At 36.4% G+C, this 27,912-nt stretch overlaps 4 protein-coding genes across 7 annotated transcripts; 3 read left to right on the forward strand and 1 right to left on the reverse strand.

Annotated features, from left to right (window-relative positions):
* The first annotated feature begins 1,308 nt into the window (after positions 1 to 1,308).
* Positions 1,309 to 4,218, forward strand: LOC125205684 (protein COBRA-like). Its single transcript, XM_048104752.1, has 6 exons — positions 1,309 to 1,464; positions 2,047 to 2,126; positions 2,281 to 2,737; positions 3,011 to 3,170; positions 3,267 to 3,547; positions 3,627 to 4,218. Exons 1-6 carry the CDS (start codon positions 1,392 to 1,394, stop codon positions 3,917 to 3,919), a joined length of 1,344 nt encoding a protein of 447 aa, XP_047960709.1. The 5' UTR covers positions 1,309 to 1,391; the 3' UTR covers positions 3,920 to 4,218.
* A 67-nt stretch (positions 4,219 to 4,285) lies between these two features.
* On the forward strand, positions 4,286 to 5,885 carry LOC125205685. 3 transcript variants are annotated; one of them, XR_007173812.1, is made up of 3 exons: positions 4,286 to 5,034; positions 5,144 to 5,315; positions 5,575 to 5,885. XR_007173812.1 is itself a non-coding variant. In XM_048104754.1 (3 exons), exons 1-3 carry the CDS (start codon positions 4,545 to 4,547, stop codon positions 5,803 to 5,805), a joined length of 885 nt encoding a protein of 294 aa, XP_047960711.1. In that variant the 5' UTR covers positions 4,286 to 4,544; the 3' UTR covers positions 5,806 to 5,885. The 3 variants fall into 3 exon arrangements, 2 of the variants coding, with proteins under 2 accessions (XP_047960711.1, XP_047960710.1); XM_048104754.1 differs by having other exon boundaries at positions 4,286 to 5,026; XM_048104753.1 differs by having other exon boundaries at positions 4,286 to 5,315.
* A 9,189-nt stretch (positions 5,886 to 15,074) lies between these two features.
* Positions 15,075 to 17,032, reverse strand: LOC125207971 (COBRA-like protein 4). The gene is made up of 6 exons (XM_048107498.1): positions 16,839 to 17,032; positions 16,675 to 16,754; positions 16,129 to 16,585; positions 15,914 to 16,061; positions 15,554 to 15,831; positions 15,075 to 15,476 (listed from the first exon to the last, which is right to left on the reverse strand). Exons 1-6 carry the CDS (start codon positions 16,888 to 16,890, stop codon positions 15,190 to 15,192), a joined length of 1,302 nt encoding a protein of 433 aa, XP_047963455.1. The 5' UTR covers positions 16,891 to 17,032; the 3' UTR covers positions 15,075 to 15,189.
* A 2,102-nt stretch (positions 17,033 to 19,134) lies between these two features.
* Positions 19,135 to 21,915, forward strand: LOC125207972 (PI-PLC X domain-containing protein At5g67130). Of its 2 annotated transcripts, XM_048107499.1 has the most exons (8): positions 19,135 to 19,252; positions 19,334 to 19,450; positions 19,993 to 20,115; positions 20,189 to 20,287; positions 20,397 to 20,700; positions 20,837 to 21,057; positions 21,202 to 21,288; positions 21,774 to 21,915. In XM_048107499.1, exons 1-8 carry the CDS (start codon positions 19,166 to 19,168, stop codon positions 21,798 to 21,800), a joined length of 1,065 nt encoding a protein of 354 aa, XP_047963456.1. In that variant the 5' UTR covers positions 19,135 to 19,165; the 3' UTR covers positions 21,801 to 21,915. The 2 variants fall into 2 exon arrangements, with proteins under 2 accessions (XP_047963456.1, XP_047963457.1); XM_048107500.1 differs by lacking the exon at positions 19,135 to 19,252 and having other exon boundaries at positions 19,328 to 19,450.
* Positions 21,916 to 27,912: the final 5,997 nt, after the last annotated feature.

The raw sequence follows: 27,912 nt of genomic DNA on the forward strand, positions 1-27,912 counted from the left end.
TATTAAATATTGATTAAATCTAAGGTGTCGTCGTACCTTATTGATTAAATATTAGACACTATCAAATATTGATTAAAACTATTAATTTGTTATTTAATAGTAATTTTAATAATTAAAAAAATTATTGATATTTAAAAATTAAAATTTAAAATTTAATTTTATAAAATTAAATCTAATATTGAAATAAAAAAACAAAGTGAAGGATGCCAAAAGGGAAGAATAATGATAATTTTGAAATAATATCAGATTTAGTACATAGCTGAAATAATATCAGATTTAAAATGTAAAAAAACCAAATTGTCCAAATCCCCCCAAACCCCCCAAAAGGGTATTTTTGTCAGGAAACAGTGAAAAATGACCATTTTGAGATAAACGCTTAGTCCAGGGTTGTCTGTGGATATATTTAAAGTTCAGGGTTCATTGGTTTGATAAACGCATAGGGCATGGACTATTTTTATAGTTCACTCTTTTTTAAATATTCCAGTTTGATAAAATTTCCACACGACAGACATGACAACATTTAAATAATAAATCGTTGCACAAATGGAATTTCCCAAGGTATTTAAATAACCAACCTCGATTTTCAAAAGATAATAACTTTGCCATTTTATATCCATTTTTTCCATATCACGTGTTAAATAAAAATTATTGTCATGATTTCTAGTTTGATGGAAATATTCATTTTTTACATTACTGAATTTGTAAATATTTGAAATCAAGGAGAATGAGAAGAAGAAAGCAATTAATGTTAGAATTAAAGAAAAGAAAAATCTAGTGAGCAGCACTGTCAATTCCGCAAATTGGAGAATGACACTCTTTCAAATATTTTAAGAATTGTACTAGTAGTAATTTGCAATCAATTGTAAATTGAAAAATCATACTCTACTCATAGAAATAGATATAGGTTATAAGGTTACATAAACAAATAAAGCTAAAATAATTTATAAAGTCAGTCAGCAGCTGAATTTCCAGACCAAAGGATCTACCAATTAATTACTGCTTATACAAAACGTTATGTAAGCATACATTTAAGAAAGTATTAGTTACATTTAGTGAGAAAAAAAGTCACAAAGAAAACACGGTTTATTAAACTTAGTCAAATAAAAAAATTGTCTTTTCTCACTGATTTATATACCATAGTATAGTTGTCATATTCAATTTGAATCGGTCTACAGCCATCACATTATTAATTAAAATCTTGAAAAAATGGGCGTGTATGAAAAATCACAAGCTAACAGAGATTTGAGATTAAAGAAATAATTTTTTAATGTGATGACATATTGAGCTAATTGACTTTATTTAAAGTCCAGTGAGCTCCAGTTGCCATCCTCTCTACAAATTGCAGATCTTAAGAGGCGGTGGCTTATCAAGAGATTTAGCTTCTGGTGAAAATGGGGCTCTCCTTCAGATCTCCCTCATTTTTGCTGTTTTTCTTGCTCTCTTGCTTCACCTTCACTTCCATAGGTAATTCTTGTCTTTTCAATTTCTTTTAGTTACTGTAAATCTGGTTGGTGGGAAAGGTTTTCTTGGTGGGCTCCAAATTATCTGGGAATAATAAATGCTGTTTTTCCCTGTTTGATCCGATTAAAAAGCTCGGATCTTTTGTGATTTGGATGCATTTTTAGCTTGCTTTACTTGGCAAATTCGAGATTAAGGTATTCATTGCTTCTTTTTGCTAAATCAGGAATGGAATTTAGTTATTAATTGGGAATTTAAGGTGAATTTGGTTGCTCCAATATTGATTCGTCTACTGCTTTCGGGTGTATGTAAATTCAATCAGAATGCTAGTGATTTCACTAATTTCATCTAGAGAGATTTAGGATTAGTTAATGTTGATGTGTTGAAGTGTGATGGTTTCTGTGAGATTTTGATTCATGGTATTTATAGATCACAGTAATGTAGTGTAGCATTGCTGTAGTTATGTTTGATTTATTTGTACTGAAATTTGAGTACTGCTGAGAATGTGCTGCTACATCATGGTTTGATGTTTGATGTGTTTGTTTGTCTTCAATTTATAACTTGTTTACTTTCGTTGTCTATCTTCAGAAGCATACGATGCGCTTGATCCTAATGGCAATATCACAATTAAGTGGGATGTTATCACGTGGACACCCGATGGCTATGTGGTAGGTGTTATTTTGATTTATCATATCTGCAGTTTGATATATTTTCACCTTGAATGCAACCCTTCAACACTTTGTATCATGTGCAAGTGTTTATACTGACCGTCTAACATACTCCACTAATATAATATCCCTGTGCATCTGTTGAAATTTGCAGGCGGTTGTGACAATGTTCAACTTCCAACAATATCGTCACATTGCAGCACCGGGGTGGACTTTGGGATGGACTTGGGCGAAGAAAGAAGTCATTTGGAGCATGATGGGAGGTCAAACCACCGAGCAAGGAGATTGCTCAAGATATAAAGGGAATGTTCCACATTGTTGTAAGAAAGACCCCACGGTTGTTGATTTATTACCTGGTACTCCTTACAATCAACAGATCGCAAATTGTTGTAAGGGAGGGGTAATTAATTCGTGGGGACAAGATCCGAGTAATGCTGCAAGCTCATTCCAGATAAGTGTTGGCGCAGCGGGAACTACCAATAAAACAGTTAGGGTGCCTAAGAACTTCACACTCAAAGCACCAGGGCCTGGTTATACTTGTGGACCTGCAAAAGTTGTGAAACCGACTAAATTTGTGACCTCTGATGGAAGAAGAACAACGCAAGCAATGAGTAAGCCATCCTCTTTATGATATCCTATTCATACATCGGGTATTTGATTATAATGATGAATTATGTAGCACGCCATTGCTCTGTACTTTCAAACAAATATATTGATTGATTCTTGATAGTGAGGAACATGGTGGGGCTGCATCAAATGATCTTTTAATGGGGTCTCGTTAGCTGTCCATTCTTGTTTGATTTTACATTTGGTTCCTGATAACAAAGTGGACCTACAAATTGGCCCTATTTAGTCTTTCTCATACTTCTTCTCTCTCATTGCAGTGACATGGAACGTGACATGCACGTATTCACAGTTTCTGGCTCAAAAAACTCCATCATGCTGTGTTTCACTCTCGTCTTTTTACAATGATACAATTGTCCCTTGTCCTACATGTACCTGTGGTTGCCAAAACAACCTCACTCAGCCAGGAAGTTGTGTCGAGTGAGTTCTTGCTTCTATATTTTATCTTCTGCATTGCTTTTTCCCCCAAATTAAACTTTGCCACTAATTGTGGAATTTTCCTTTTGCACCTTGCAGCCCGGATTCACCATACATTGCCTCAGTTGTATCTGCTCGCGAAAAAAGTAATAACTTGTCGCCTCTTGTCCAATGTACAAGTCATATGTGCCCGATCCGTGTCCATTGGCACGTGAAGTTGAACTACAAGGATTATTGGCGGGTCAAGGTCACAATAACGAACTTTAATTACAGAATGAATTATAGCCAGTGGAACTTAGTTGTCCAACACCCCAACCTCGACAATCTTACACAGATATTCAGCTTCAACTACAAGCCACTAAACCCGTACCAAAACATAAGTAAGTTTCACTTCAAAGAGCACTGCACATTTCAACTTCCACTGCTTTTTTCACATTGCGTTATTTTCTTTCGTGACAGATGACACTGCAATGCTATACGGTGTGAAATTCTATAATGACTTTCTTGAGCAAGCCGGCCACAATGGGAACGTGCAGTCGGAGCTTCTATTCCGGAAGGACAAATCTACTTTCACTTTTGAAAAGGGATGGGGTTTCCCTAGAAGAATTTACTTCAATGGTGATAACTGTGTTATGCCGCCTCCGGATGCATATCCATTTCTACCAAATTCCAGTTTACGACAAAACGTCTCCCTGCTGATGCTGCTCATCACTATGTTCATATCTGTTGCATTCCACTTCTCATGTGTTTGAGAATCTTCAAGGTTTCTGTCAGTGTGGCTGCCATTGCAGAACTTGGTTGTGAAAGTCCAAGAAAATTGACCAACTCAAGTTCTTCGTCCCCGTGTCGTTTTGGCATATGTCACATGATTCAGGTGCACAAAATCCGCGACGAGCGTAAGATTTCTAACTGTAATTGTTGGTGGATCCAATCTACTTATTTTCTGTGGTGTTGTTCATGTTCATAAATTTTTGATATAAATGTAATGAGACAAGGACGATTTGATACGTTGTACTTCAATTAAATTATCTATATTCAGCTACTTCATTCATGTCTGATCATCTTCATCATCATCTAAATTCTAATTCAACTGACTAAAAAGTTAACAGTGTGGGGAAAAATGTCAGTGCAAATTGCACTATCATGTATATTATCTCATCTGGTTCTGTAGAATCGATACATATCCTCAAATTTCTGACGTTATTGTGAGGAAAGCTCGACTCTGAGGTGCAGAGTTTGGCAGGAACGGGTAAGACTCCCCTCGTCGCCGTTGAAGTAGACTTTCCAGGGGAACGCCCTGATGAGCCAACTCCCTGAAGTAGAGGTCTGACTTTAAAGTTTAAACAATGGCGGACGACCGATTGAGCCAACTCCCTGATGACATTCTTCGTCTCATCCTCGATAAAATCGGAATATTTCAAGCTGTTGAAACAGCTACTCTCTCCAAGAGATGGAAAAACCTGTGGCGTTTCCTCCCCGGCCTCCGCTTCCACTTCAGCCTCCCCAAACACTACGACTTTGCCTTTGGAGAGAGGGAATCCCGATTGCGCTCTCACTGCCAACGTGTCTCCCAATTTCTCTCCCACCGTCCACGACTTCCACCTATCATTCGACGCACATATTTTCCTAGACGGCGGAGTTGACAGCTCATTCGTGGAGAATTGCGTGCTCTACGCCATCAATCACGGCCTTTGGTCCCTCCACCTCCAGATCCTGTATCCCGGCTACAGCCTACAGAGGCTACCCGCAACGTTTTTTGCCAGCAAAACGCTGCAGGAGCTCGACCTCAGAGTGTGTGGTTTCCACAGCATTGAGCCCGTTTCCGGCCTACCCGAGATGGAGAAGCTTACTCTCATCAAGTATTCGCGTAATACCCCTCTTGATATAAAAGCTCCAAAGCTTAGACCTTTTAAACTCTACGGTTGCTATAGACTCAGACACATTTATGCTCCATTGCTTACCTCCTTTACATACAGGTCTCCTCATGATTGGGAGTGTGCACACGCGAATCTCCCAATGTTGGAACAAGTCGATTTAGACATTCATAAGAGTAAATACTATCGCGATCAAAATCATATCAACTTTCTTACTATACTTCACCAATTACGGAACGCAACCATAGTTTCACTAACTTTGGACACTATCAAGGTACATTTCTCTATCTCCTCATGGTACTAATACACTAACTATGTTGCTTTTATAACTAATATTAGGTGTATAACTACAGAACAAATCTCAGTCATTAGATCAAAATGATTTAGTTCACTATAATGGCGTTTTGATTCTGTTTTAAACTAAAAATGCTTTATCTTCTCTAGTTATGTATTTAAGTAGTAGTTTCCCTATATCACTACTCTTATATATGTATGTATGTATATGGTGATGGTTGTTTGAAATTGATTGATAGATTCTCCAAAGCAAAGTTGGTTTCTCTAAGCAAATTCCTCATATACTTCCCAACATGAAATGTCTCAAAGTGATGGAGGGATGTCATGGAAATTGGACAGTGACACAGAGCGTAATGAAGTATTTGACATGCACTTTCAACTGTAAGGTCGAGCATTCTCCAAATTTATTAGTTATAGCCGACGAAGACCAAGACGAATACAATATAGTCGGCAAAGACGGATACAACTAGGAAAGGCTTGATATTATTACTAGTATTACATAACTGTATTTTTATTTTTATTATGGTTTAATTTTGGCTCCATTGGATTTGACTTGATTTCATTTGTTTAGTCTTATCTTTAGTATCTATCATAAATTATTAATGTTTGATTTGAGAGCATATCATTTTGTATATCTTCACATATTTATGAATATTTGATTAGAAATAAGAATGGGAAAATAAATTTGTTTTTATAATTCTCTCAACTATATCATTCTCCCATTTTCATTCTTCTCTCTCTTAAATGTTTTTTTTACCGATGGTGTTGGAAGGACGTCACATAATTTGCAATTTTACAGAAACTTTGTACCTGTCACACATTTTACACTCTGTGATTCTTACGTCTTTTATTATCTTCATTTCCATGTTTACAAGTGATAATATTATAGAGCACAATAATTTGTTTCAATTTTCTCTGTGAATTTTAGAGCACAATATATACTTGTCTATTTTCAGTAAATTTCTTACAATGGGCATTTACTTGTGTAATGAATTTGCACAATTTTGATAAAATTGGTTTATTAGAGAAAAAAATTGTGTGATAAGGCTTTTAAAAAGCCCATATAACACCAAAGGTGTGTAGAGTATTGAGAACTTTCAATAGGACAAGGGATCCATCAATGGAGTTTGTTGACCGAAACAAGAAAACGGTTTTCAAATTGGAGAATGAGAGACAAATAGATGGAGGGAGGGAGAGAGATGGGTTGGGAGAGCAAATTGAGAGGGAGAGAATTTATAATTATGAGTTTGAATTAATTTAATTATTTAATTATAAGCAGTATGCTGAGTCACATAATAAAAAATACTGATTATATATGATAATAAATAATGTAACATATTTTCCTAAAATTAAATTGTGACTCCACTTATCAATTTTTAAAATGTTTTAATAGTGACTCCACTTTCTTTTTTTCTTAAATAATAATCGCCATCCCTCATTTCTTAATCAAAATTTTGTCCGAGACTCAATCCGAAAACATTAAAAAGTGTTGAAATCATTAAAAATTAATAGGTGGATAAACTCCGCATCATCTAATTTTGTACTAAAATTTAAATAAATTAAATTTAAGTTTGTTATATATTCTTTTTATAGAATATAGAATTAGATTTATTTTCATAAAATTATTATTCACACCAAAATTCTACTCTCATTTTCAAAACATTGGCATTATAATATCATATGAGTAATTCATGGTTGTCACTTGTGTACGCAATAATCACTTTAGAGTTGCTGATTATGGTTTTGCTTCTTTTTGGTCTTCTTGGTTTTGTTGATTTGTTGATATATTGTAATCTTTCAGTCTTTCTCATCATTTTTAAGTGATTTCAGATTTTCAATTTATCCACAAAAAAAAAAATACTTTACAGCTTTGTGAGCAATTATTTAAATAAAATCAAATCACAAACTCGACTTAATAAAATTTAACAAATACATTAAAATCCTATTAGTATTCTATAAACTTTTTTAAGCACTTTTTTTCAAATAAAATCTAAACACAAACTAGACTTAATATAAATATTAGAGTGCGTGAAATTCATTACATAAAATTATTAGTTGTGACATAAGAGTATCCACAATAAGAATAGGTCAGCCATAGGTCAACCACTCTCTCTCTCTGCCATGTCATCAGCACTAAAAATCCACCTATCACATCAGCATATTTTACTCAAATAGGCTAGCCTTAGGCCAGCCTTAGGCCAGCCGCAATAAAAATAATTCAAAAACAACTACATTTACGGAATTAAATTTACGATTAAATTACGGAATTAAATTTACGAGACATATACGGGAAAATTCATTCATTTCATTAAAAAAAAGTACATAGATAAAAAAAAATACATGATTTTTTTTTAAAAAAAACGTGCTTCCACACACGAGCCCCGCCACTCTCTACTCCTCGTCGTTGCCGCCGCCGTCCTCGCCGTCGCCGCTCGGGGTATCTGAGCCCGCGTCTGAACCCCCTACCAGTGCCCTCGTGGCATCCAAATCCACCTGCATATTCTCGAGCATCGAGTGGAGAAACCTCTTCTCCGTGGGGTCAGTTGCGGCCTTCCACTCTTGGAAGACCTTGTACATCCGCTCCTCCGTTTTTGCACGCGAGAAACCTCTTCTCCGTTTTTGCACGCGAGTGGAGAAACCTCTTCTCCGTGGGGTCAGTCGCATCCCACCTCCTTCAGCAACACATAGTATTCCCAGAAGGTGAACTCCTTATACTTCCCCGGCAAGGGGAACTGACTCTCCACTATCCTCCGGGCGTCCTCTTCATTCTGCCCACTAGTCAGCATGCGGAGGGCGTTGCGTACAACCCCAAAAATCGGCCGACCGCGACCCTGATGCGTTCCCACCCCTTCCGGCACTCCTCCCCGCTGTAGTCCTTTCCGTGCGGGCAGTTCCTCCCCCAGTAGGCTGCTCAAACAACCAGCGGATCGTCGCAAACCGAAAACCACGCCTTGGCCACGCTGGCGTACTCATCCTCCGTCCACTTCCTCCGCGTGGGGGTGTCGTGAACAGCGGGCTGCGACGACTCGCCGATCACCTTGCCCTTCCCCTTGGCCTTCTTCTTCTTCGGCGCGGCCCGACTCTGCTGGAACGGGAGTGTCAGGCTCCCCGAAATCGATCTCCATCTCATGCAATGACAAAAGGTCATCGCCAGTGAACTGCGTCTCCACTTGGGTCGACGTGTGAGACAAAGCCGTCAAAAAATCAAGAGAGGGACGATAGACCATGTCCCCCCCCGGTGACCCCTGCATCCCGGGATGCATCCCTCCCTGCCATACCGACATCATCCCCATCATCTGCTGCCGCATCTGGGCATACCTCTCCACCCCGGCGTTGCCCGCCCGCCGCTGGCCTGCACCCCCGCCCGGCATCCCCCCCTTCCCCCATGCATCCCCCCTGCGCTCCCGCCATCATCCCCATCAACTGTTGCCAAGGGACGTTAAACCCTGGGCCCATCTGCCCCCATCCAGATCCCACGGGTACCGTGGGAGTCTGAGATCCGCTCGTCGCCAGACTGGACTCGTTGTTGTTGTCCATCGCTTGATATTGCTCTTGTACAGAAATTTAGAGAGAGAGAAAACTCGTTAAAACAAGTGGTGCAAATGAAAATGAAACTAAAATCGCGTATATATAGGTTTTCAAAAAAAATTTTTAAAAAAAAAAACGAAAATTGGCACTGGCCGATCGGCACGCCACAATGGCGGCCAGCGCCCTCAAATCGGCTAGCCCACACCGATTCGCGACTGGCCGATTCCAATAGTTCGGCTAGCAACGCGAATCGGCTAGCCGGTGAGCTAGCCGCTATTGTGGATGCTCTAATCTATAAATTGGTAGTAGTTGTAGAAGTATTTGCATATTTGGATAAAAAATATTTTTCATTCATAGATATGTATAGATTAAATTTAAAAATAAAAGAAAATAAATATAATATAATATTATATTAAAAGGGAATTAAACATAAAAAATAATATAAAAACTTAAAAATAAGCATCAAATCTGCATCTATTGAATTTCGAGCTTAGGATATTTTACATGGTAGAGGAGTAAATAAAGTTATATTGGTTGGGGGACCAAATCCAATAGCCCCAAAGTGGCTTAGCCACCGGCGGGAAGGGCACTATCTGTCCTAGCGCCATCCTTTGGACCAATGAAGTTTAACTTTTTATAAATTTTGTAAAACTTATATTATATTAAAATCAAAATAAAAATATAAAATAGTAAAAAAAGTCTAAATGTGAATCAAACCATAGAGATGTCACAGTCAACATAAGATATATAACTATATAAAAGGTCATATTAGGTTGGGATTTTCGGGCCTAATTGAAAACTAAGATGCATTTTCAGTCACTCATTCATAATTTTCGTGCGATTTTAACTACGAGATACTCCCTCCGTCCACGAATAGGAGTCCCGTTTTTCCATTTTGGTCCGTCCGCGAATAGGAGTCCCGGTTCATAATTACCATAAATGGTAAAGAGGCCCCACATTCCACCAACCCATTCCACTCACATATCATTTAAAACTAATATATACAATTGGGACCCCTATTCTACTAACTTTCTTCCACTCAATTTTCTTAACATTTCTTAAAACCCACACCGATAAGAAATGGGACTCCTATTCGTGGACGGAGGGAGTATATAAACTAGGGGGCATAATTGTCATTTTCGCGCGATGTCAACTATATAGACATTATGTCAACTACGATGTCAACAACAAACATTATTTATGTCAACTATTATGTCAACAACAACATTTTACAAATAATTAATGTCAACAACATTTTACACATAATTGACATTATATGTGTATAGTTGACATGAATTGTATATATAATTTGTTGAGTATTTCCACCCCATGTGGAAGCCACCATCTTTGACCATAAAAGATTGGTGAAGATGTTGCAATAAATGCAACAAGATAGAAATGGCAGTATTTACACTACGTAAGTCCACATATGGTATCCTCCTTCAACTATTGCGGCTATAGGGACGGCTGTAGTGGCGGTTGTAAGGGAAGAAAATTGCAGCTCAATTGCTCTATAAATAGAGCTCACTTCCATCGGTGAAGAAGAGTGCAAGAGTTGCAGATAATAGCAACTAGTGAGAAAGAGAGCAAGAGAGAGTTTCGGTGAGTGCATTTTGAGAGAAGAAAAAGTGAGGAAAAATTCCTATCTCCCTTAAAATTGTAGCTCACTCCTCTTGTGTGTATTCCAAGTTATTCAACTTGAGTTTTGTGTTTCCCCTATAGAGTGTAGGGAGAATTTGTAAGCCTACTATATACATAGTGGAAGATTTAGACTTCGGTCTCGTGGTTTTTCCCGATTTGGGTTTTCCACGTAAAATTCTCGTCTCACGTTTTATTCTGCACCAAATTTATTTTCTTGGTTTGGTCCCATTATTTAATCCAGCAAGAGGGAAAAGAATTATCCTGGTTCCGCTGCGCAAGTATCAATTTATCTTTGATACTCTTTGATAATTATCACCACTTTTCCCAACAAGTGGTATCAGAGCCATCGTGGTTCTGAGGCGGATTAAAAATGGAGGAATCGTGTTCGCTTGGTGGCATGTTCAAATTGAGCGGATCGAATTACTCAATTTGGAAGCCAAGCATGTTGGATCTTCTCTACTGTAAGGATCTCTATTTGCCCTTACATGGAGATGATGCCAAACCAAATGATATGAGTGATGATGAGTGGATCATCATGCACAGAAAAACTGTTGGTTACATCCGACGCTTCATCGAACACAGTATCTTCCATCATTTCGCCAATGAGGAAAAGGCTGATGTTCTTTGGAAGAAAATGGAAGCTATGTTCGAGAGGAAAAATGCCTTGAACAAAGCATCCATCATCAGAAAAATCGTTCGATTGCGATATGTGGAGAGTGCCAACATGACGGAGCACCTCAATGCATATCAGGGTCTCATCAACCAATCCATCAACATGAAGATTTCTCTTGATGATGAAGTGATAGCTTTATTGCTACTTAGTTCGTTGCCGGATAGTTGGGACACTCTTGCAGTGTCTATCAGCAACTCGGCTCCAGGGGGAGCACTGACCTTGCAGATGGTCAAAGATTGTCTTCTTAACGAAGAATCCAGAAGAAGGGAGCAAGATCATTCTTCTGAGACAAAGGCGATGGTTGCTGAAAATAGTGATCGAGGGAGAAGTAAAAATAGAAACTCTCAAAACATGAGAGACAAATCCAGGGGGAAGTCTAAACACAAAAAGGACTTCAAATGCCATTATTGCGGTGGTCCAAACCACTACGAGAGAGACTGCAGAAAGAAGAAAAGAGATCAAACGCGGGGAAATAATGAAAATGCTGAGAAGGACACAGCGGCAGTTGCAACTGATGGCGATGTCGTCGTAGTTTGCGATGACGCCTGTGTGAGTTCTTCATGCCAACAAACGGACTGGATCGTTGATTCGGGTGCATCATATCACATTACCCCATACCATGATATGTTTACATCCTACACCGGTGGCAGCTTTGGCAAAGTCAGAATGGCCAATCACGGCGTGACAGAAGTTGCTGGTATAGGAGACATTCATCTGTTCACCGACACGGGATGCAAGCTCGTTCTGAGAGATGTTCGACATGTTCCTGATATCAGACTCAACATTATTTCCACCGGCAAGCTCGACGACGATGGTTACATCAACCATTTCGGCGAAGGAAAATGGAAGTTGATAAAAGGCTCCATCATTACAGCAAAAGGTAGAAAGCAAAATTCACTCTACTTGATGCATGCAACGTTGTCCAATGGAGAGGTGAATGCAGTCGTCAAAAATTCCTCCATTGAGATATGGCATAAGAGGCTTGGACATCTGAGCCAGAAAGGTCTGGAGATCTTGGCTAGAAGAAGCCTCATCCCTGAGGTAAAAGGAATGCATTTGGAAACCTGTGTTGATTGTTTGGCCGGAAAACAACACAGAGTCGCATTCAAGAGCTTCTCTCCCTCAAGAAGAGCTCAACCTCTTGATCTGGTGCACACAGATTTGTGCTACATGAAAGACAGAACTCTTGGTGGCGCATTATATTTCGTCACTTTCATTGACGATTTTTCGAGAAAAGTCTGGTGTTTTGCCTTGAAAGCCAAAGACCAAACCTTGGAGGTCTTTAAGCATTTTCAAGCAAAAGTCGAGCGGCAGACGGGAAAGAAACTGAAGTGTGTTCGTGCAGACAATGGCGGCGAGTACCAAGGCCCATTTGAGCTGCACTGCAAGAACCATGGTATCAAGCTTGAGAAAAGTGTCCCAAAGACTCCTCAACACAACGGAGTGGCAGAGAGGATGAACAGAACGATTTGTGAGAGAATCAAATGCATGTTGTCGCATTCCAAACTGCCCAAATCCTTTTGGGGTGAAGCTATGAGGACTGCAGTTGACTTGATCAACCTTTCTCCGTCAACTCCTCTGGGCGGTGACGTTCCAGACCGAGTTTGGTCCGGAAAAGACGTGTCTTACAAACACTTGAGAGTGTTTGGCTGCAGGGCGTTCGTGCACATTCCAAAAGATGAGAGATCCAAGCTTGATGACAAAACCAAACCATGTATCTTCTTGGGATACGCCCATGAAGAGTTTGGTTATAGATTATACCTTTTGTGGTTGAAGGAGTTTCTAAAAGAGTTGGGCTTGAAGCAAGAGAAGTATGTGCTTTACTGCGACAGTCAGAGCGCAATTCACTTGAGTAAGAATTCGAATTTTCACTCAAGAACGAAGCATATTGATGTGAAGTATCATTGGATACGAGAAGCACTTGACGAAAAGCTTTTGCAGCTGGAGAAGGTGCACACCGATAAAAACGGTGCCGATATGCTTACCAAGTCCTTACCCCGAGATAAGCTTGAGATCTGCAGGCAACAAGCGGGTCTCGTTGAATCCCCACATGAGGTGGGGGGGGAGAATTGTTGAGTATTTCCACCCCATGTGGAAGCCACCATCTTTGACCATAAAAGATTGGTGAAGATGTTGCAATAAATGCAACAAGATAGAAATGGCAGTATTTACACTACGTAAGTCCACATATGGTATCCTCCTTCAACTATTGCGGCTATAGGGACGGCTGTAGTGGCGGTTGTAGGGGAAGAAAATTGCAGCTCAATTGCTCTATAAATAGAGCTCACTTCCATCGGTGAAGAAGAGTGCAAGAGTTGCAGATAATAGCAACTAGTGAGAAAGAGAGCAAGAGAGAGTTTCGGTGAGTGCATTTTGAGAGAAGAAAAAGTGAGGAAAAATTCCTATCTCCCTTAAAATTGTAGCTCACTCCTCTTGTGTGTATTCCAAGTTATTCAACTTGAGTTTTGTGTTTCCCCTATAGAGTGTAGGGAGAATTTGTAAGCCTACTATATACATAGTGGAAGATTTAGACTTCGGTCTCGTGGTTTTTCCCGATTTGGGTTTTCCACGTAAAATTCTCGTCTCACGTTTTATTCTGCACCAAATTTATTTTCTTGGTTTGGTCCCATTATTTAATCCAGCAAGAGGGAAAAGAATTATCCTGGTTCCGCTGCGCAAGTATCAATTTATCTTTGATACTCTTTGATAATTATCACCACTTTTCCCAACATAATTGACATTATATGTGCATAGTTGACATTAAAAAAAAGAGATAGCTAAATCTTGAATCTAATTCTAGCAACTAATTCCCAATTGGAGAATATCACTAAACACCTAGAGTGCATTATGATTAAACTTGATTCTCCAATCTGATTGTATGCGCCAAATACTAGTAATCGTTTTCTTGATGGCAATGCCTTTTGGGGCCATGGATTTGCAAGCAGTCTTTCTTCCGCGGAAAGGGGGAACCAAACATCGGTGTTGATATTGTTTCGGACATGAGCAGCCATTGATTTTGCAAAAAGCTATGTTCGACAAACAAACGCGAGGAGGTGAAATCAGAAATCTTGATTTTCAAGTCTGAACAAATGCGCGCACGCGAGAGAGATCAGATATCTTAAAAGTTGCTGGAGTTTCAAGTCTGAGTTTTAGATGAAATATAGAATAAGGAAAGTCAAGATTTTATTTTTAAAAGCTCGTGTCATTCCAACGTAGATTGTATTTTCTGGATCGTGCATCCCGGCAGGCTTAAGAATAATTAAAACATGAAATTGCTATTCCGCCATTTCATAATTAATAAATCTAAATATATTTTCTGTGTGGTAAAATCTGGACCATTCATTCAATAAAAATGAGTGGCCGATAATGCATCTCAATTACTCCTTCCGTTCGCGAATAAGAGTCCCGGTTCACTTTTACCATAAATGGTAATAGAGTCCCACCTTCCACTAACTCATTCCACTCACATTTTATTTAAAACTAATATATACAAGTGGGACTCTTATTCTACTAATTTTTTCCACCCACTTTTCTTAACATTTCTTAAAACTCGTGTCGTCCATGAATGAGACTCCTAATAGCGGACGGAGGGAGTATCAATTAGGCTAAAAAAATCTCAATCGATCACAACCCACTATATAAATATCGTTTGTCAGATAATATAGGGGTAATTGATCACAACTCAAGTTCTGATGTATTTCACATGATTCAGGTGCTCAAAATCATAAGATTTCTAGCTGTAATTGTTGGTGAATCCCATCTGCATTATTTTCTGTGGTGTTGTTCATGTTCATAAATTTGAGACGAGGACAATTTGATATGTTGTACTTCAATTAAATTATCTATTTTCAGCTCACCATCTCTTCTAAGTTCTAACTAACCAAAAAGTTAAGAGTGTGGGAAAAAATGGCAGTGCAAATTGCACTATCAAGTATATTATCTTCTCATCTGGTTCTGTAGAATTGATCATATCCTCAAAATTTCTAACATTACAAGGTTTGGAACCCAATCATCATGACATCATTGCGAGAAAGAAAAACGCAACACAAATTATGAATGTTGTGAGGAAAGCTCGACTCTGAGGCGCAGAGTTTGGCAGGAAGGGGTAAGACTCCGGTGGGGGTAGCATACACTCCTCGCCGTTGAAGTAGACTTTCCGGGGGAACGCCCATCCTTCCTTGAAGGTAAAAGTGTCCTTATCTTTCTGAAGAAGCACTTCAGACTGTACATTACCAAATTGCCCTGCTTCCATTAACAGATCATTGTAGAATTTCATGCCATAAAACATCCCTGTGTCATCTGCAGGTCAAGTTTTGAATCCATCAGATTATATCTTGATTTCGCGATGGCCCGTGGATAGAGATGAGAGAACTTACTGATGGAGCCGTAGGGAACTAGAGGCTTGTAATCAAAGCTGAAAACTTGGGTGACATTGTTGAGATTCGGGTGCTGAACGACGAGGGTCCACTGCGTGTAGTTCAGCCTGTAGTTGAAGTTGGTGATGGCGATCTTCGCCCTCCAGTAGTCCTTGTAGTTCACCTTCACATGCCAGTGGATCCGGACCGGGCACATGTGGTGCGTGCATTGTAGCAGAGGCGTGTTGTCTTTTCTCGGAGTGTTCACTCCCACCACACTCAGAAGCTTCGACTCAGGTCTGTTCCAACAACCATGTTCATTTTATAAAATGTAAGGGAAAAAAAACATATCTACTGTGAAGAGGAAAAAGCAAGATTTACTTGATGCACTTGTGTTTGTTTTCACAGCCACAGGCACAGGAAGGGCAAGAAGTGATTGTTTCGTTGTAGAAAGACGAGAAGGAGACGCAGCAGCTAGGGTGTTTCCGCGCCAGAAACTGAGAGTATGTACATGTCACATTCCATGTCACTGCAAACAACAATCAGATCTCAGAACAACAATATTCTCATCAAAATCACAAAAATGGCTGACTTACTCAGCGCCTGAGTCCTCCTACGACGATCAGGGGTGAGGAAATTTGTCGAAGGCACGATCTTGGCTGGGCCACAAGTGTAGCCTGGCCCTGGGCCCAACAGGGTGAAGTTCTTAGGAAGTTTAACGGTCTTGTTAGTGGTCCCGGCTTGGCCAACGCTGACTTGGAAAGCGGAGACAGAGGCCGTGGGGTCCTGGCCCCAGGCGGCCAAGACTCCACCTTTGCAGCAGTTGCTGAACTGCTGGTTGTAAGGAACCCCGGGGAGCAAGTCCACCACTGTCGGCGTTTTCTTGCAGCAATGCGGGATGTTGCCTTTGAACTTGGAGCAGTCGCCTTGTTCCGTGGTCTGTGCTCCTACCATGGTCCATATCACCTCTTTCTTCGCCCACGTCCACCCCAGAGTCCAACCGGGGCTCATCACATGTCGAAACATTTGGAAATTGTTCATCGTCACCACAGCCTATGGGAAAGAAACAGAAGACTAAGACAACATGCTTATAGATGAAATGTCATTGAAACAAGATTTTGTTTTGATTGTGAGTAACTAACCACATAGCCATCTGGTGTCCAAGACATGATATCCCATTTGATTGTGATGTTCCCATTTGGATCCAACGGATCGTAGGCGGCTGGAGACGAAAAAACCACAGAATTGAGAAGATTCAACATTGTTAACTGCAGAAATGATAGAAAGAGGCACAAGTCATGTTTACCTGTGGAAGAGAAGAGCACTGATAGGAAGAAGGCTGCAATGAAAAATCTCATGTTTTCTTGAATTTGAGAAAGACAATGTCAGAATTTATGTTTGTGTAAGAGCCAGAATTTGTATGTTTTTGTTGGAGGGAAGATGTTTAGAATGTAAGAAAGATATGAGTAAAGTGAAAGTTTTTGTAGAGTATTTGAAATGTCTCCACCCTCTGGTAGTTGGATGCTAGTGACATTTGCAGTCTGCTGCATTGCATATATATATAAAACTTATGGAATTCATGTTTCTTCATGTCACTTTATAAATAAATAATAGTACTCCATAAAAGAGGAAACATAGCTTTACTATATATAAAATAGAGCTTGAAATGTTGGAAGCAAAAATAAATAAGAAATTGCCAATTTGTTGTTGGTTTTTTAGTATAATCTATTTTGGTCAACAAACATTCTAGAGAACATATTTACTTTTTTATGAATCTAATGTGTAATTAAGCAATTGATTTTCCAATTTGGTTCAGATGTCATAATCTAATTTCTGGTTAATCAGTACTAAGACATTCCTTAACAGAGAACAGTTTTCTATAAATGGCCAAGAAAATGATATTCTTGAAAATAAAAGGGAGTATTTTCAAGGAATAAAAGAAATGATAAATGGTCGATGTTGCCACATTGTTTGTGTTTGTTATGGGACATTTTTTTACCTAAAAATCTTATGTTAAATTACTCAAATGATGAGGCATTTTTAAAGAAACTCCTCAAACAATGAGACAAAATCGACCATTTATCCTAGAAAAATAAAATAATGTCCATAAACATGCATTTGAAGTTGAGGGAGCCTTTTTAACTAACCTACTTACCATCGAAGACATGCCATGCCGGTTGGATTGGATCTAATATTTTATACTTGTGTTATTTATCTGATTATTCACATCAAATACTCCTGTATATGATCAATTGATAATCAACATATTTTAGCACTCTTGAACGTGATACAAAATCCAAACCTTTGAAGGGACTTTTTTTAGCCAAAAGATGAAAAATGGCAAGAAAATGATGGTGTTTATTCTTCAACTAATTTTTTAGGAATTGTTGATAATGATTTTGTTAGATGGATGTGGAAAGAATTTTGGTTGAAGGAAAGAAAGGAAAAAAGTATGTATAGTCCACGTGTTTGGGCTTGAGTTAGAGTTAAGCAAAGAAAGCTGCAGCTCTTAATAATGACTTTCCATCTACATTTTCTTTGTGGGCTTCAATCAGTTTGGACCTTCAAGCCCATTTATAGGTGTCCGGCCCAATTATTTTAAATAGTAATAATCCTTAATTCATAATTATTTTAGGGAAATTGGTCTTTAAAACCATGAACTTTGCTTAAAATTTGGTATTTCCCATGAACTTTGAAATTGATATATAATATCACGAACTTTGCATTTTGTTTGGTATTTCCCACGGCATGTTTATTGCTATATTTGACTAACTTACGAGGCTTTTTTATCATACTTGGCACAATTAAATCAACGTAGTTTTCAACGTGACTTTTTATGCTACATGTTATGAACTTAAAAAGTGGTTTCAAATATTATAAAGCATATCAAGGTTGCCTATATTAAATAAGATTTTGATGAAAATATCTTATTTGAGTGAGTTTGGGAAATACCAAACAAAATGCAAAGTTTGTGATATTATATACCAATTTCAAAGTTCATGGGAAATACCAAATTTTAGGCAAAGTTCATGATTTTAGAGACCAATTTCCCATTATTTTATCATCTCAATTTGAATACCTTATATAATAAATCTAGCTATAGTGGGTAAAAAATGTTACTAAAACTTAATGAATGATATTTATATTACAGGTATGTATGTGTTTCATGTGTATGTATTAGTTAATGCTAATTACAGTTATATGTATCACAATATCAGTTAATGCTAAGTCAAGGCATATTAGTATTGACTCTTGATTTTGTACAATAAATTGAACTAACTGCAAATCTGCACAAAAAAACTTGATTTTGTCTTCTTGATATAACCTCAAAAAAGTCGCAAGAACTGTCCAAATTAATGTTAAAATTAAATCTTGTCATATTAGTAAAAGCCACTAAACAATTATTTCACAAAAATGAAAGATTCATGATTTCATTCCAAAAGTCGTATGAGCATTGATTAGGCAGCTTGGCATGGAATAATACTAAACCAAGTTTCGTCTTTTATTGCTCAACGTTACATACATGTATAAAGTATAAAACAATCGTCTCCTTTGGTTACTCAGTCAAATTAAATAAATTCTTGATTATTCGAAGGCAAATTTCATATTTTTGGGATAGATTTATATAATTTGATGGCGACTCGGAGAGTGCTTGCTGCAGCAATCACAGCGTTGCTTCTGTTAGAGCTCGGCTCGGCCTGCTCTAATGGAGCTTGCAAGGTCTGCTTTATATGAATAATTAGTAATAGTTTTTTTTTATTTGAGTTTGTGTTTTTTCATTTGATGAATGGATTGATGCAGGTTGGAGATGATTGTTCGTCGGGCTCAGATTGTGGGCCGGGCCTTTATTGCCTTTCTTGTGAAGTAGAAGGCTCCAAATGTGTGAGAACAACCGCCACCAATCAGTTCAGCCTACTCGTACAATCTCTATCTCTCTTCAAAATTATTTAAGTAATTAGTAGTACTATGGAAAATTGTGGTTATATATTGAATTGATGGAGTGGTCCTAGATTTCTTGCTAATCCAACCAAATGAAAATTTTGTTTGTTATTTAGGAAATGCTATGTTATTTAGGAAATGCTAATTTTAAAATTGGGCAATCTGCTGAAAAACCAATAAATTTGGTCAATTTCTAATTAATCCTGTAACCTTTTAAAATGACTATATGTAGCATGATTTTGACATTTTACTAAATTTTCTCATAGCTAAAATATCAGACGTTGTATATATCCGAAATTTTGACGTGACGCGTATATGTGTAAAAATTAAAGATACGATGGAGATTTGAGACCAGGTGTATTAAACTATGTCATGTGATTAGTTGAACATGTTTTTTCGGTCTACCACGGCATGCGTAATCTCCCACGGTATCAATATTAGTACTAGTAGAATACTATAATGCAACTAAATAGCCATGTTTATTCAATTGCTTACACTAGATACTTGAATGTTTGTTGTAGAACAATTCACTACCATTCAACAAATACGCTTTCTTGACAACCCACAACGCTTTTGCAATCGAAGATGGACAACCAAGGCTTACCTTCACAAACCAGGAAGACAACATCACTCAACAACTCAATGTATGATCTCCAAACTCTCAATTCATTTCTTCCACAAAATTTAATCACTAATTACATATCTCCGGCTTGTCAGAACGGCGTCCGCGCTCTGATGCTCGATACCTACGACTTCGAGGGAGACATATGGCTCTGCCATTCCTTCGGAGGCCAATGCTACGACTACACTAAATTTGTACCTTCCTTTGTCTATCTTGGAGATATTTGACATAAAATAATTTAAAATGTACGTATGTGCTTATCATAATTTGTCTTATCTATCTTTCCTGCCAAACGACCCCTAGGAACCTGCGATAAACACATTGAGGGAAATTGAGGCGTTCATGTCGAAAAATCCATTGGAAATCGTGACAATAATTCTCGAAGACTACGTGAAGACACCGATGGGACTGACAAAGGTTTTCACGGACGCGGATCTAATGAAGTACTGGTTTCCCCTGTCCAAAATGCCGAAAAACGGCGGTGATTGGCCGCGCGTCGCCGACATGGTGGCGGGCAATCAAAGGCTGCTCGTTTTCACTTCTGCAAAATCCAAGGAAGCCACCGAAGGCATCGCTCACCAGTGGAATTACATGGTCGAAAATCAATGTAAGTCTGCATGTGACAATGTATCTTGGTCTGTCTCCACAGTGCAATATTATTATGTTGTATATTGGACAAAAATAATTTATTTATCTTATATTATCTCAGTATTATCTTATCTAACGAATTAAAATAATTGCAGATGGGGATGATGGAATGAAGGACAAGTGTTTCAATAGAGGAGAGTCTTCGGTGCTTAGCGACACCTCGAAATCGCTGATTTTGGTCAACTATTTCAGATCGGTGCCAATGAAGCTGCTCGCATGCGTGGAGAATTCCGGTGCCCTTGCCGACATGCTCCACACGTGTCATGCCGCTGCCGGCAACCGCTGGGCTAATTTTGTGGCCGTCGACTTTTATAAGGTCCGTATCGTTTATACTATCTCTGTCCATAAAAAATAGGCTTCATAGTGAATAAAATGACAAATTCAATAAAGTGAAAAAATAAAGAAAGAAAATGTGATTAAAATGTTGTTAATGAAAAATGAGGATTAAATTTTGGTGCAGAGGAGTGAGGGAGGAGGAGCATTTGAAGCGACGGATTTGTTAAATGGGGAGCTCTTGTGCGGATGCAACGACGTCCATTCTTGTGTTGTAAGTTCAGTTTTAAGTTAGCCATATGATTCTTTTGTTATATTCTTGATTTTCGTAATTTTATAAATTTAATACACATGGGTTATAACTTATAGGAGTACTACTATTATATGGAGTACTTAGTAAAATTTTTATCAAGGAGTAATATACTTGGAACTAAAAACATTATTTTGATTTTAATATTACACTTAAATAGAGGTCTAAAGATTAAATTCGTTTCCCCTTCCCTAAGTAAAAAAAGAAAATAAACTATAATGGAAGATGAAAAGTCCTTTTTTTGTCTAATTTAAGTGCGTGCAAATTTTATTTAAGATTATAATAGAGTGTTCATTTATATGTTTTGTAGTTTTACCTATCTAATGATATAGGACTTGGTCTTGGGCTAGATTTCCTTTGTAACTTTAGCTTGGGCTTTGGATTGGGATTGGGCTTGTGAATTCATTTTTTATGCAATCTTATTAATTTATCTTATTATTAATGTGCAGAATGGTGCAGAATGTACACGCTCGTGAGTCGTGAGGAACATGTTAGAAGGTCTCGGAAATCAAATCGATCAACATGTGGTGATTAGATTAAGTGATATATATCGAATCGAAACACCATTGGCTCCAAATTATAGATTTTGAAGTTAGAAATATTCTATAATTAAGTTGCCTCATATGAAAAAATCTATCATTGAAATGTAAATTATAAAAATTAGTAAGTAACACAAACTCTATCATCACGAAAACACGGAATAAAAAACAATACGAAAAATACCTACACTTTCACAAATCACTCAAAATATAGTACTAGATAAAATCAAAGATTTTATTGTTCAAATTTAATTACGAGATGTTTTACAGAATATGGTACAAGTTGTGGTTTAATGACAAACATGTTCCTCAACCTCCACTATTTGATAACACCATAAATATGATCTCTTTAATTGTGTATCATTCCTACAAAACAATAGTTTGTAAATAGTAATTTATTCTTTCTGTTTGGGATAAGAACATCAAGTTCATACATTTAGATGGACTATTGACTAATCTGATATAGTACTGTACTAATAATCTTTTAAAATATACCACAATAATATGTGAAATTTTCATTTTCTTGTTTTTCTGTAAAGTTATAATTCCCATACACAAAAATGAAAGGGGTGAAGAGAGATTATAATTTAATGTTTTACTCATTACATACATATATTTGACACTCCATAATAATAAACCCTACAAGGTTGACTTCCTACTATCTAAAAGGTTGATCATTATATGTCATGGAACTCACTTACTTACATTGGTGTAATCATAAGAATCGCACTCAAAGGTAGGATTTATTATGCTTCATTAAATATTTTAAAAACAAGGATATGTTATAAAAATGGGCAAGAAATTAATTAATTCATATTAGATTTTTTCAATGTGGACGTACCGCTGTTATGTAAGGAACAGTGGGCTACAAAATACAGCTTATGAGTGATGATTCATTCCAGTATGTATTTCTATTAAAAATATACAAAAAATTGGAGTACATGTGGATTTGAATTTATATTAAAATAGATTGTATATAAATATTTTTTTTGAAAAAAGAATAAGAATATCTTGCTTTATGTATACGCCACAGTAATATGGACCCCCGAACACCTAATAAATGATGCACTATTTTCTATATAAAAAAAAGAAAAGAAAATTGATGCACTGTTGCACTTTCTAAAATTGAATAGTAGGCCATAGTTATCACAGCCCAATTTATGAAACATCATTTCATTCAGATTTTATCCCACCAAAGCCCAATTAAGGATTATATAATACAGGGGATTTTAGGTAGAATTATTGACGGTAATAAAGTTGAGAGATAAAATAGTTAATTAGAGACGAATTGAGTTTGGATATTCATGTTTTATGTTATTTTTTGATCCATTTAGGCTATTAGCAATGTGAGCATTTTTCCGGATGTGAAGCCAAATTAGAATTTTGAGAAGAAATTATTACTGTGGAGACTTGATACATGGATTAAAGATTGGTGCATAAACTTCTCATTGTCATTGACGTATATAACTAATTGTCTGAAAGAGATTAGAAGTGGCTAGAAGTTTTTGTATCCACAAAGAAACAAGGATTGATGAATGTGGTATATTTTGCTAGTACTTTTTTACTTATTTAGTTGAGTGGCTGTGGGCATGGCTTGGCGTGGTAGTGTTGTCTTATGTGATCTTTGCATTTTGGATTTGTTTAGATTAGATTTAGACATCGTTCTCTTTTATTTTTTATGACGTTGTTATGCTTGTTCAGTTGCCAGCCTCCTAAATTACCAGTGATCTGGTTTGAGCATTTCCATTTCATCAAAAATTGTGAAAAAAAAAAAAGAAAAAGTTTGTTCCAAATATAAAAATACTAATATTGATAAGGACAAATTAAAAGGATTTCGTTACCCTTATAAGTATATATGCACTTAACCTAATTGGAATAAAAGTGAATAATATTATTATTATTGTTTTCCCCTCAAAAAGTAAAAGAAAGGGCTCAACTTTGACCAAAGAAAGATTACAAACTCAGTTTTGAAGTCCATTCCCATATGTGGTGACATGATGGTGTGCTTATTTGTTTTAATTTGTTGTAAGTATATCAGTAATAGTAGAAGTCAAAATGATGACAGTACTATGATTATATGATAATTAACGTTTTGGATTTAATTAAAGGCCATTTTATCGTGTGGTCTATATAACTATTTATTTCAGCTCCCTTTAACTTTATGCATATTCTTTATAACATGGTTGCATTATGCTTCAAAATCTTGATGTAATAATGCCCTTGATCCTATAAATAAAAAATGATACAATATTCAATTGTGTGATGGGATATATTAGAAATATGTGAAATTAAGAACATTAAAATTGTTAAAAATACTTAGAAACCTCCTGAATCTAACTAGCAAGACTAATTTATAGTTTAAGATGTGATTTGCAAATTAATGATATATAAAGTATTTTGCTAGATTTGCCTTTAAATGAAGTGATTTCATTTGATAAAAATTCGTATTTTTAATGGTTGAGACGCCCACTACGGCTGCTTAATTTATGTCAAGAATCCTTGTGTTTTACAATAAATCAAGTGCTTTACAATAATATTCAAATAAAAGTGTTTTGTTGAGAAAATTATTTAATCTGTCTATACTATTATAGGTGGGGAGCATGTGATTAGGTGGCATCTTACACATGCTACCAATCCTAAGATATATTAAAAGAAATCCAAACAATAATTACCAAAAACAAGAATTTAAAGAGATCCACCCAATTTTTTCCTTAGTTTAGTACAAAGTAGTTGATGCATTAATTAATAATCCGGACGTGTGCTACACTAAATGTACAATTACTAAATATAGGATTTATTTTATTATCTATTTGTATTTGTATAGATGAATGTCACCCTATATATTCGATATAAATTTTGAACTATGCCGTGTATTAAATTGTATTAATATGTTTACATATATGAAAAATATATGTACTGTTTTTGCTATGTTGTCACATTTTCCCTAAGTAATACAGTAAGTTAATGGATGTGACAACATTTATGGTCAAATATACAAAAGTCTAAAGAATTGATTTGATCGATGCCGATTATAATGGGGCTCATGTTATATTGGTGCCTGCGAAACTAGAAATATGATTAATAGCTACAAAACAAATTAAAGGCACTCTAATTCCTTTTTTAATGTAGTGCTTATACAATATATTCAAGAGTACAATAATCAGTCTTACTTAATTATTCAGATTTGTAACACTGCTTTCTTGTTGGAATATAGTACAAACTAAATTCCAATATGGAAATTGAACACTGATCTGTTCTATTGATCAAATTAAAATCAACTATTCCTATTTACCACAGCAAGTGTGATACTTCCGTTAAAATTCTTTAATTGCAGGTGCAATCCCATAGTTAATTGATCATGTTTATAGTTATGGTTATATCGGAGTATTTCACTTGTTGAGTGATTTTATTTCCAGTGAAGGGAGGGGATCCGGGTGGGGCCCAGCCACCCAAAAATTCTTGAAAATAGCACTATATATATTGTGTAATTTTTATATTATTAATGAAACAGAAATTGATTTTATTTCATTTTTAGTTTATTATGTGAATTTGTTTATTGTTAGTGTAATTTGATCAGATAATCTTAGGCCCTGTTAGTGGGTACTTGGCAGCTTAAACCACTACATACTACTACTATACTAGATTAAATTTCGTTCATTTTTGTTGGATATATTATTATTAATATTAACTTATTAATGAAAGGGAATCACATACTAACATTATTTTCCCTCTCCGACTATATATAGATGTAAATCTATACGTCTTTGACATGCTATTTTTTTTTTTTGCGACTCTTTAAAAAATGTTAATTAGAAGAGTTATATGTATATGGAGACTCAATTGTCTAACAATAAAAAAAACCAAAATATACTACAAGATACAACAATAAATAATGTCGAAAATACATGAATAGAAAGTTATTTAGAATTTAAATGCTTCTTATGTTGCTCTAAACGGTAATAGTCTACAGTTTTCTAGAATTTAAATGTGTCTTATAAGGCGCTAGTAGACAACTATTAAGAAATTTCAAGGTAAAATGATAGTACCTAAAATCGATACATTTCTCAAGATATATTATTTCTTGAAAGAAAGGCGTGTTTCTAAACCACAATTACTAGACGAATGTTGTATATATTGATAAAAACCCCTCTTCTTCTGTGCATCGATTACCATTCTTGAAAGAAAGACATGTTTTCTAAACCACAATTACTAGACAAATGTTGTATCTATTGATAAAAACCCCTCTTCTTCCGCATCGACTTGGTAATGATTTTTTCAATAGTATCATCAACACTTTGTGTGAACAATCAACACGAACTCTTTCGTTGTATTTCATTGGAGATAAATATATCTACAAGACTACAAACTTATGAACCATATAAATACCTGGCTCATAACAAAAGCTCTAAATTGTAGTATATGGCAACTCACACACAATTGCACTCACAAAGATAACATAATATACCTAAAATAATTAGAATATCATTTTCCATTTAGGTCCCCCACTTTATCGGACGCCATAAAAGATGGTATATATGTCAGATAGAGTCTGAGAAATGAGACAAATAAATGTGCATGTAACGATGCTTTCATGCTTTGCTAATTTATCCAAGAAAACCACAAACCCTAGCTTTAAATCCGAATATATATATTTAATTAATTTTGTCAAAACCTATATAAGGATATAAATGGGTATGTAACGCTTTCCTTCCAACCTCATATTTCAATGTTATAATAATAATAATAAAGAAGAGAAAAAACTTGTAGGGTTGGGGAAGAATGTGGGAAGGTGGAAGTGAATATAATTGGGTAACATGCAATTTAGATTTAGTGAGCATGAAAATGTAGGAGAGGGCTAAATCTTGATGCTGATTGTGGGCAAGCAGTCACCAGATCACATGGCACTCGCGCCTTTTATTTTGACATCATGTGGAAAAAATTGAAAATAATTAAACCTAATAATGAATAGGTATATATGAAGAAAGGATTGGTACAAGGGAGAAATAAAGGTAGAAACAATGGCAAGGACAAAGACAAAGCAAATGGAAAAATTGGGCATCAAACAAACACTCAAATGCTTATATGGGGGGACCTTATTCACACATGGGGTGGGGGTATTCTTCTTTTCCTCCCTTCTTTTTTTTATTTTATTTTATTTTTTTATGTATGGAAATTGGGATTATTGAATTTGTGAAGTGGAGCCAACCTAAAGGTGAGATTCTTCTGCAATATGTTGGTTGGAAGAGCACACCATTTGGGACTTACACTCTCAATCTTTCAATTCTTTGTTGATGATGATGAGTGAATATATCTTGTATTGATTTAGTAGTCATGATGCATATATCTTTTGATAATTCAAAAATGCTCAGGCCTGAAGAGGAAGCGAGCCAAAGCCTGATACAGAGGAAAAGAGGAAAAAAACTAAACAAACTATTAGCTAGAAAGGAAAAACACAACCTAGCCAAAAGGCAAAATGTGGCAACCAAAGAAAAGATCCTACAAACACCCTTTCTTCTATCGAATAAAAAAAAACAACAAAACACCTACTAACGAACTATCCAGACTACAACAACACAAAAACAAGCGGCTCACTCATAGTTATGGCGATCAAACCTAGAAACCATTCCCCTATCAATCGGAATACAACTACATGACCTCAAAGCATCACGACGAATGTTGAGCTATGAGCATGGTATATACCATAGTTATTCACCCAAAAAAATTCCATGTTCCTTTCATTTTAATATTTGGACTATATTTTTTTAATTTCCACATATGATAAATAGAAAACCAATCTAAGAGGATGTACATTTATGTACGTACAAAGACATTGCTTGAACACACTCATAATAAAGTAGGACAACCAATATTATGCATTCTTGGTTTAGATACATATATCCCAAAACGAAACATTAAATACGAATGAATGTACGTATAGTCACTAAATTGATATAAGGAATTATTGGTATGAAAAATATCTATATATGATTATTCAAAATCTGTCGCTATCGGATGATAAAATTAACACATGCATGTACCGATATGTCAA

Source organism: Salvia hispanica, chromosome 2 (genome assembly GCF_023119035.1).
Source record: "Salvia hispanica cultivar TCC Black 2014 chromosome 2, UniMelb_Shisp_WGS_1.0, whole genome shotgun sequence".
NCBI lineage: Eukaryota > Viridiplantae > Streptophyta > Magnoliopsida > Lamiales > Lamiaceae > Salvia > Salvia hispanica.

Excerpts from the sequence above, each read along its gene's own strand:
- LOC125205684 (XM_048104752.1), top strand. The coding sequence starts at position 1,392 with ATGGGGCTCTCCTTCAGATCTCCCTCATTTTTGCTGTTTTTCTTGCTC. Across the intron at positions 2,127-2,280 it reads GGACACCCGATGGCTATGTG|GCGGTTGTGACAATGTTCAA; the intron begins GTAGGTGTTATT and ends TGAAATTTGCAG. Across the intron at positions 2,738-3,010 it reads AAGAACAACGCAAGCAATGA|TGACATGGAACGTGACATGC; the intron begins GTAAGCCATCCT and ends CTCTCATTGCAG.
- LOC125205685 (XM_048104753.1), top strand. The coding sequence starts at position 4,545 with ATGACATTCTTCGTCTCATCCTCGATAAAATCGGAATATTTCAAGCTG. Across the intron at positions 5,316-5,574 it reads TAACTTTGGACACTATCAAG|ATTCTCCAAAGCAAAGTTGG; the intron begins GTACATTTCTCT and ends ATTGATTGATAG.
- LOC125207971 (XM_048107498.1), bottom strand. The coding sequence starts at position 16,890 with ATGAGATTTTTCATTGCAGCCTTCTTCCTATCAGTGCTCTTCTCTTCC. Across the intron at positions 16,062-16,128 it reads TAGGAGGACTCAGGCGCTGA|TGACATGGAATGTGACATGT; the intron begins GTAAGTCAGCCA and ends TGTTGTTTGCAG. Across the intron at positions 15,832-15,913 it reads AACAAACACAAGTGCATCAA|ACCTGAGTCGAAGCTTCTGA; the intron begins GTAAATCTTGCT and ends TTGTTGGAACAG.
- LOC125207972 (XM_048107499.1), top strand. The coding sequence starts at position 19,166 with ATGGCGACTCGGAGAGTGCTTGCTGCAGCAATCACAGCGTTGCTTCTG. Across the intron at positions 20,288-20,396 it reads GCTACGACTACACTAAATTT|GAACCTGCGATAAACACATT; the intron begins GTACCTTCCTTT and ends AACGACCCCTAG. Across the intron at positions 20,701-20,836 it reads TTACATGGTCGAAAATCAAT|ATGGGGATGATGGAATGAAG; the intron begins GTAAGTCTGCAT and ends AAATAATTGCAG.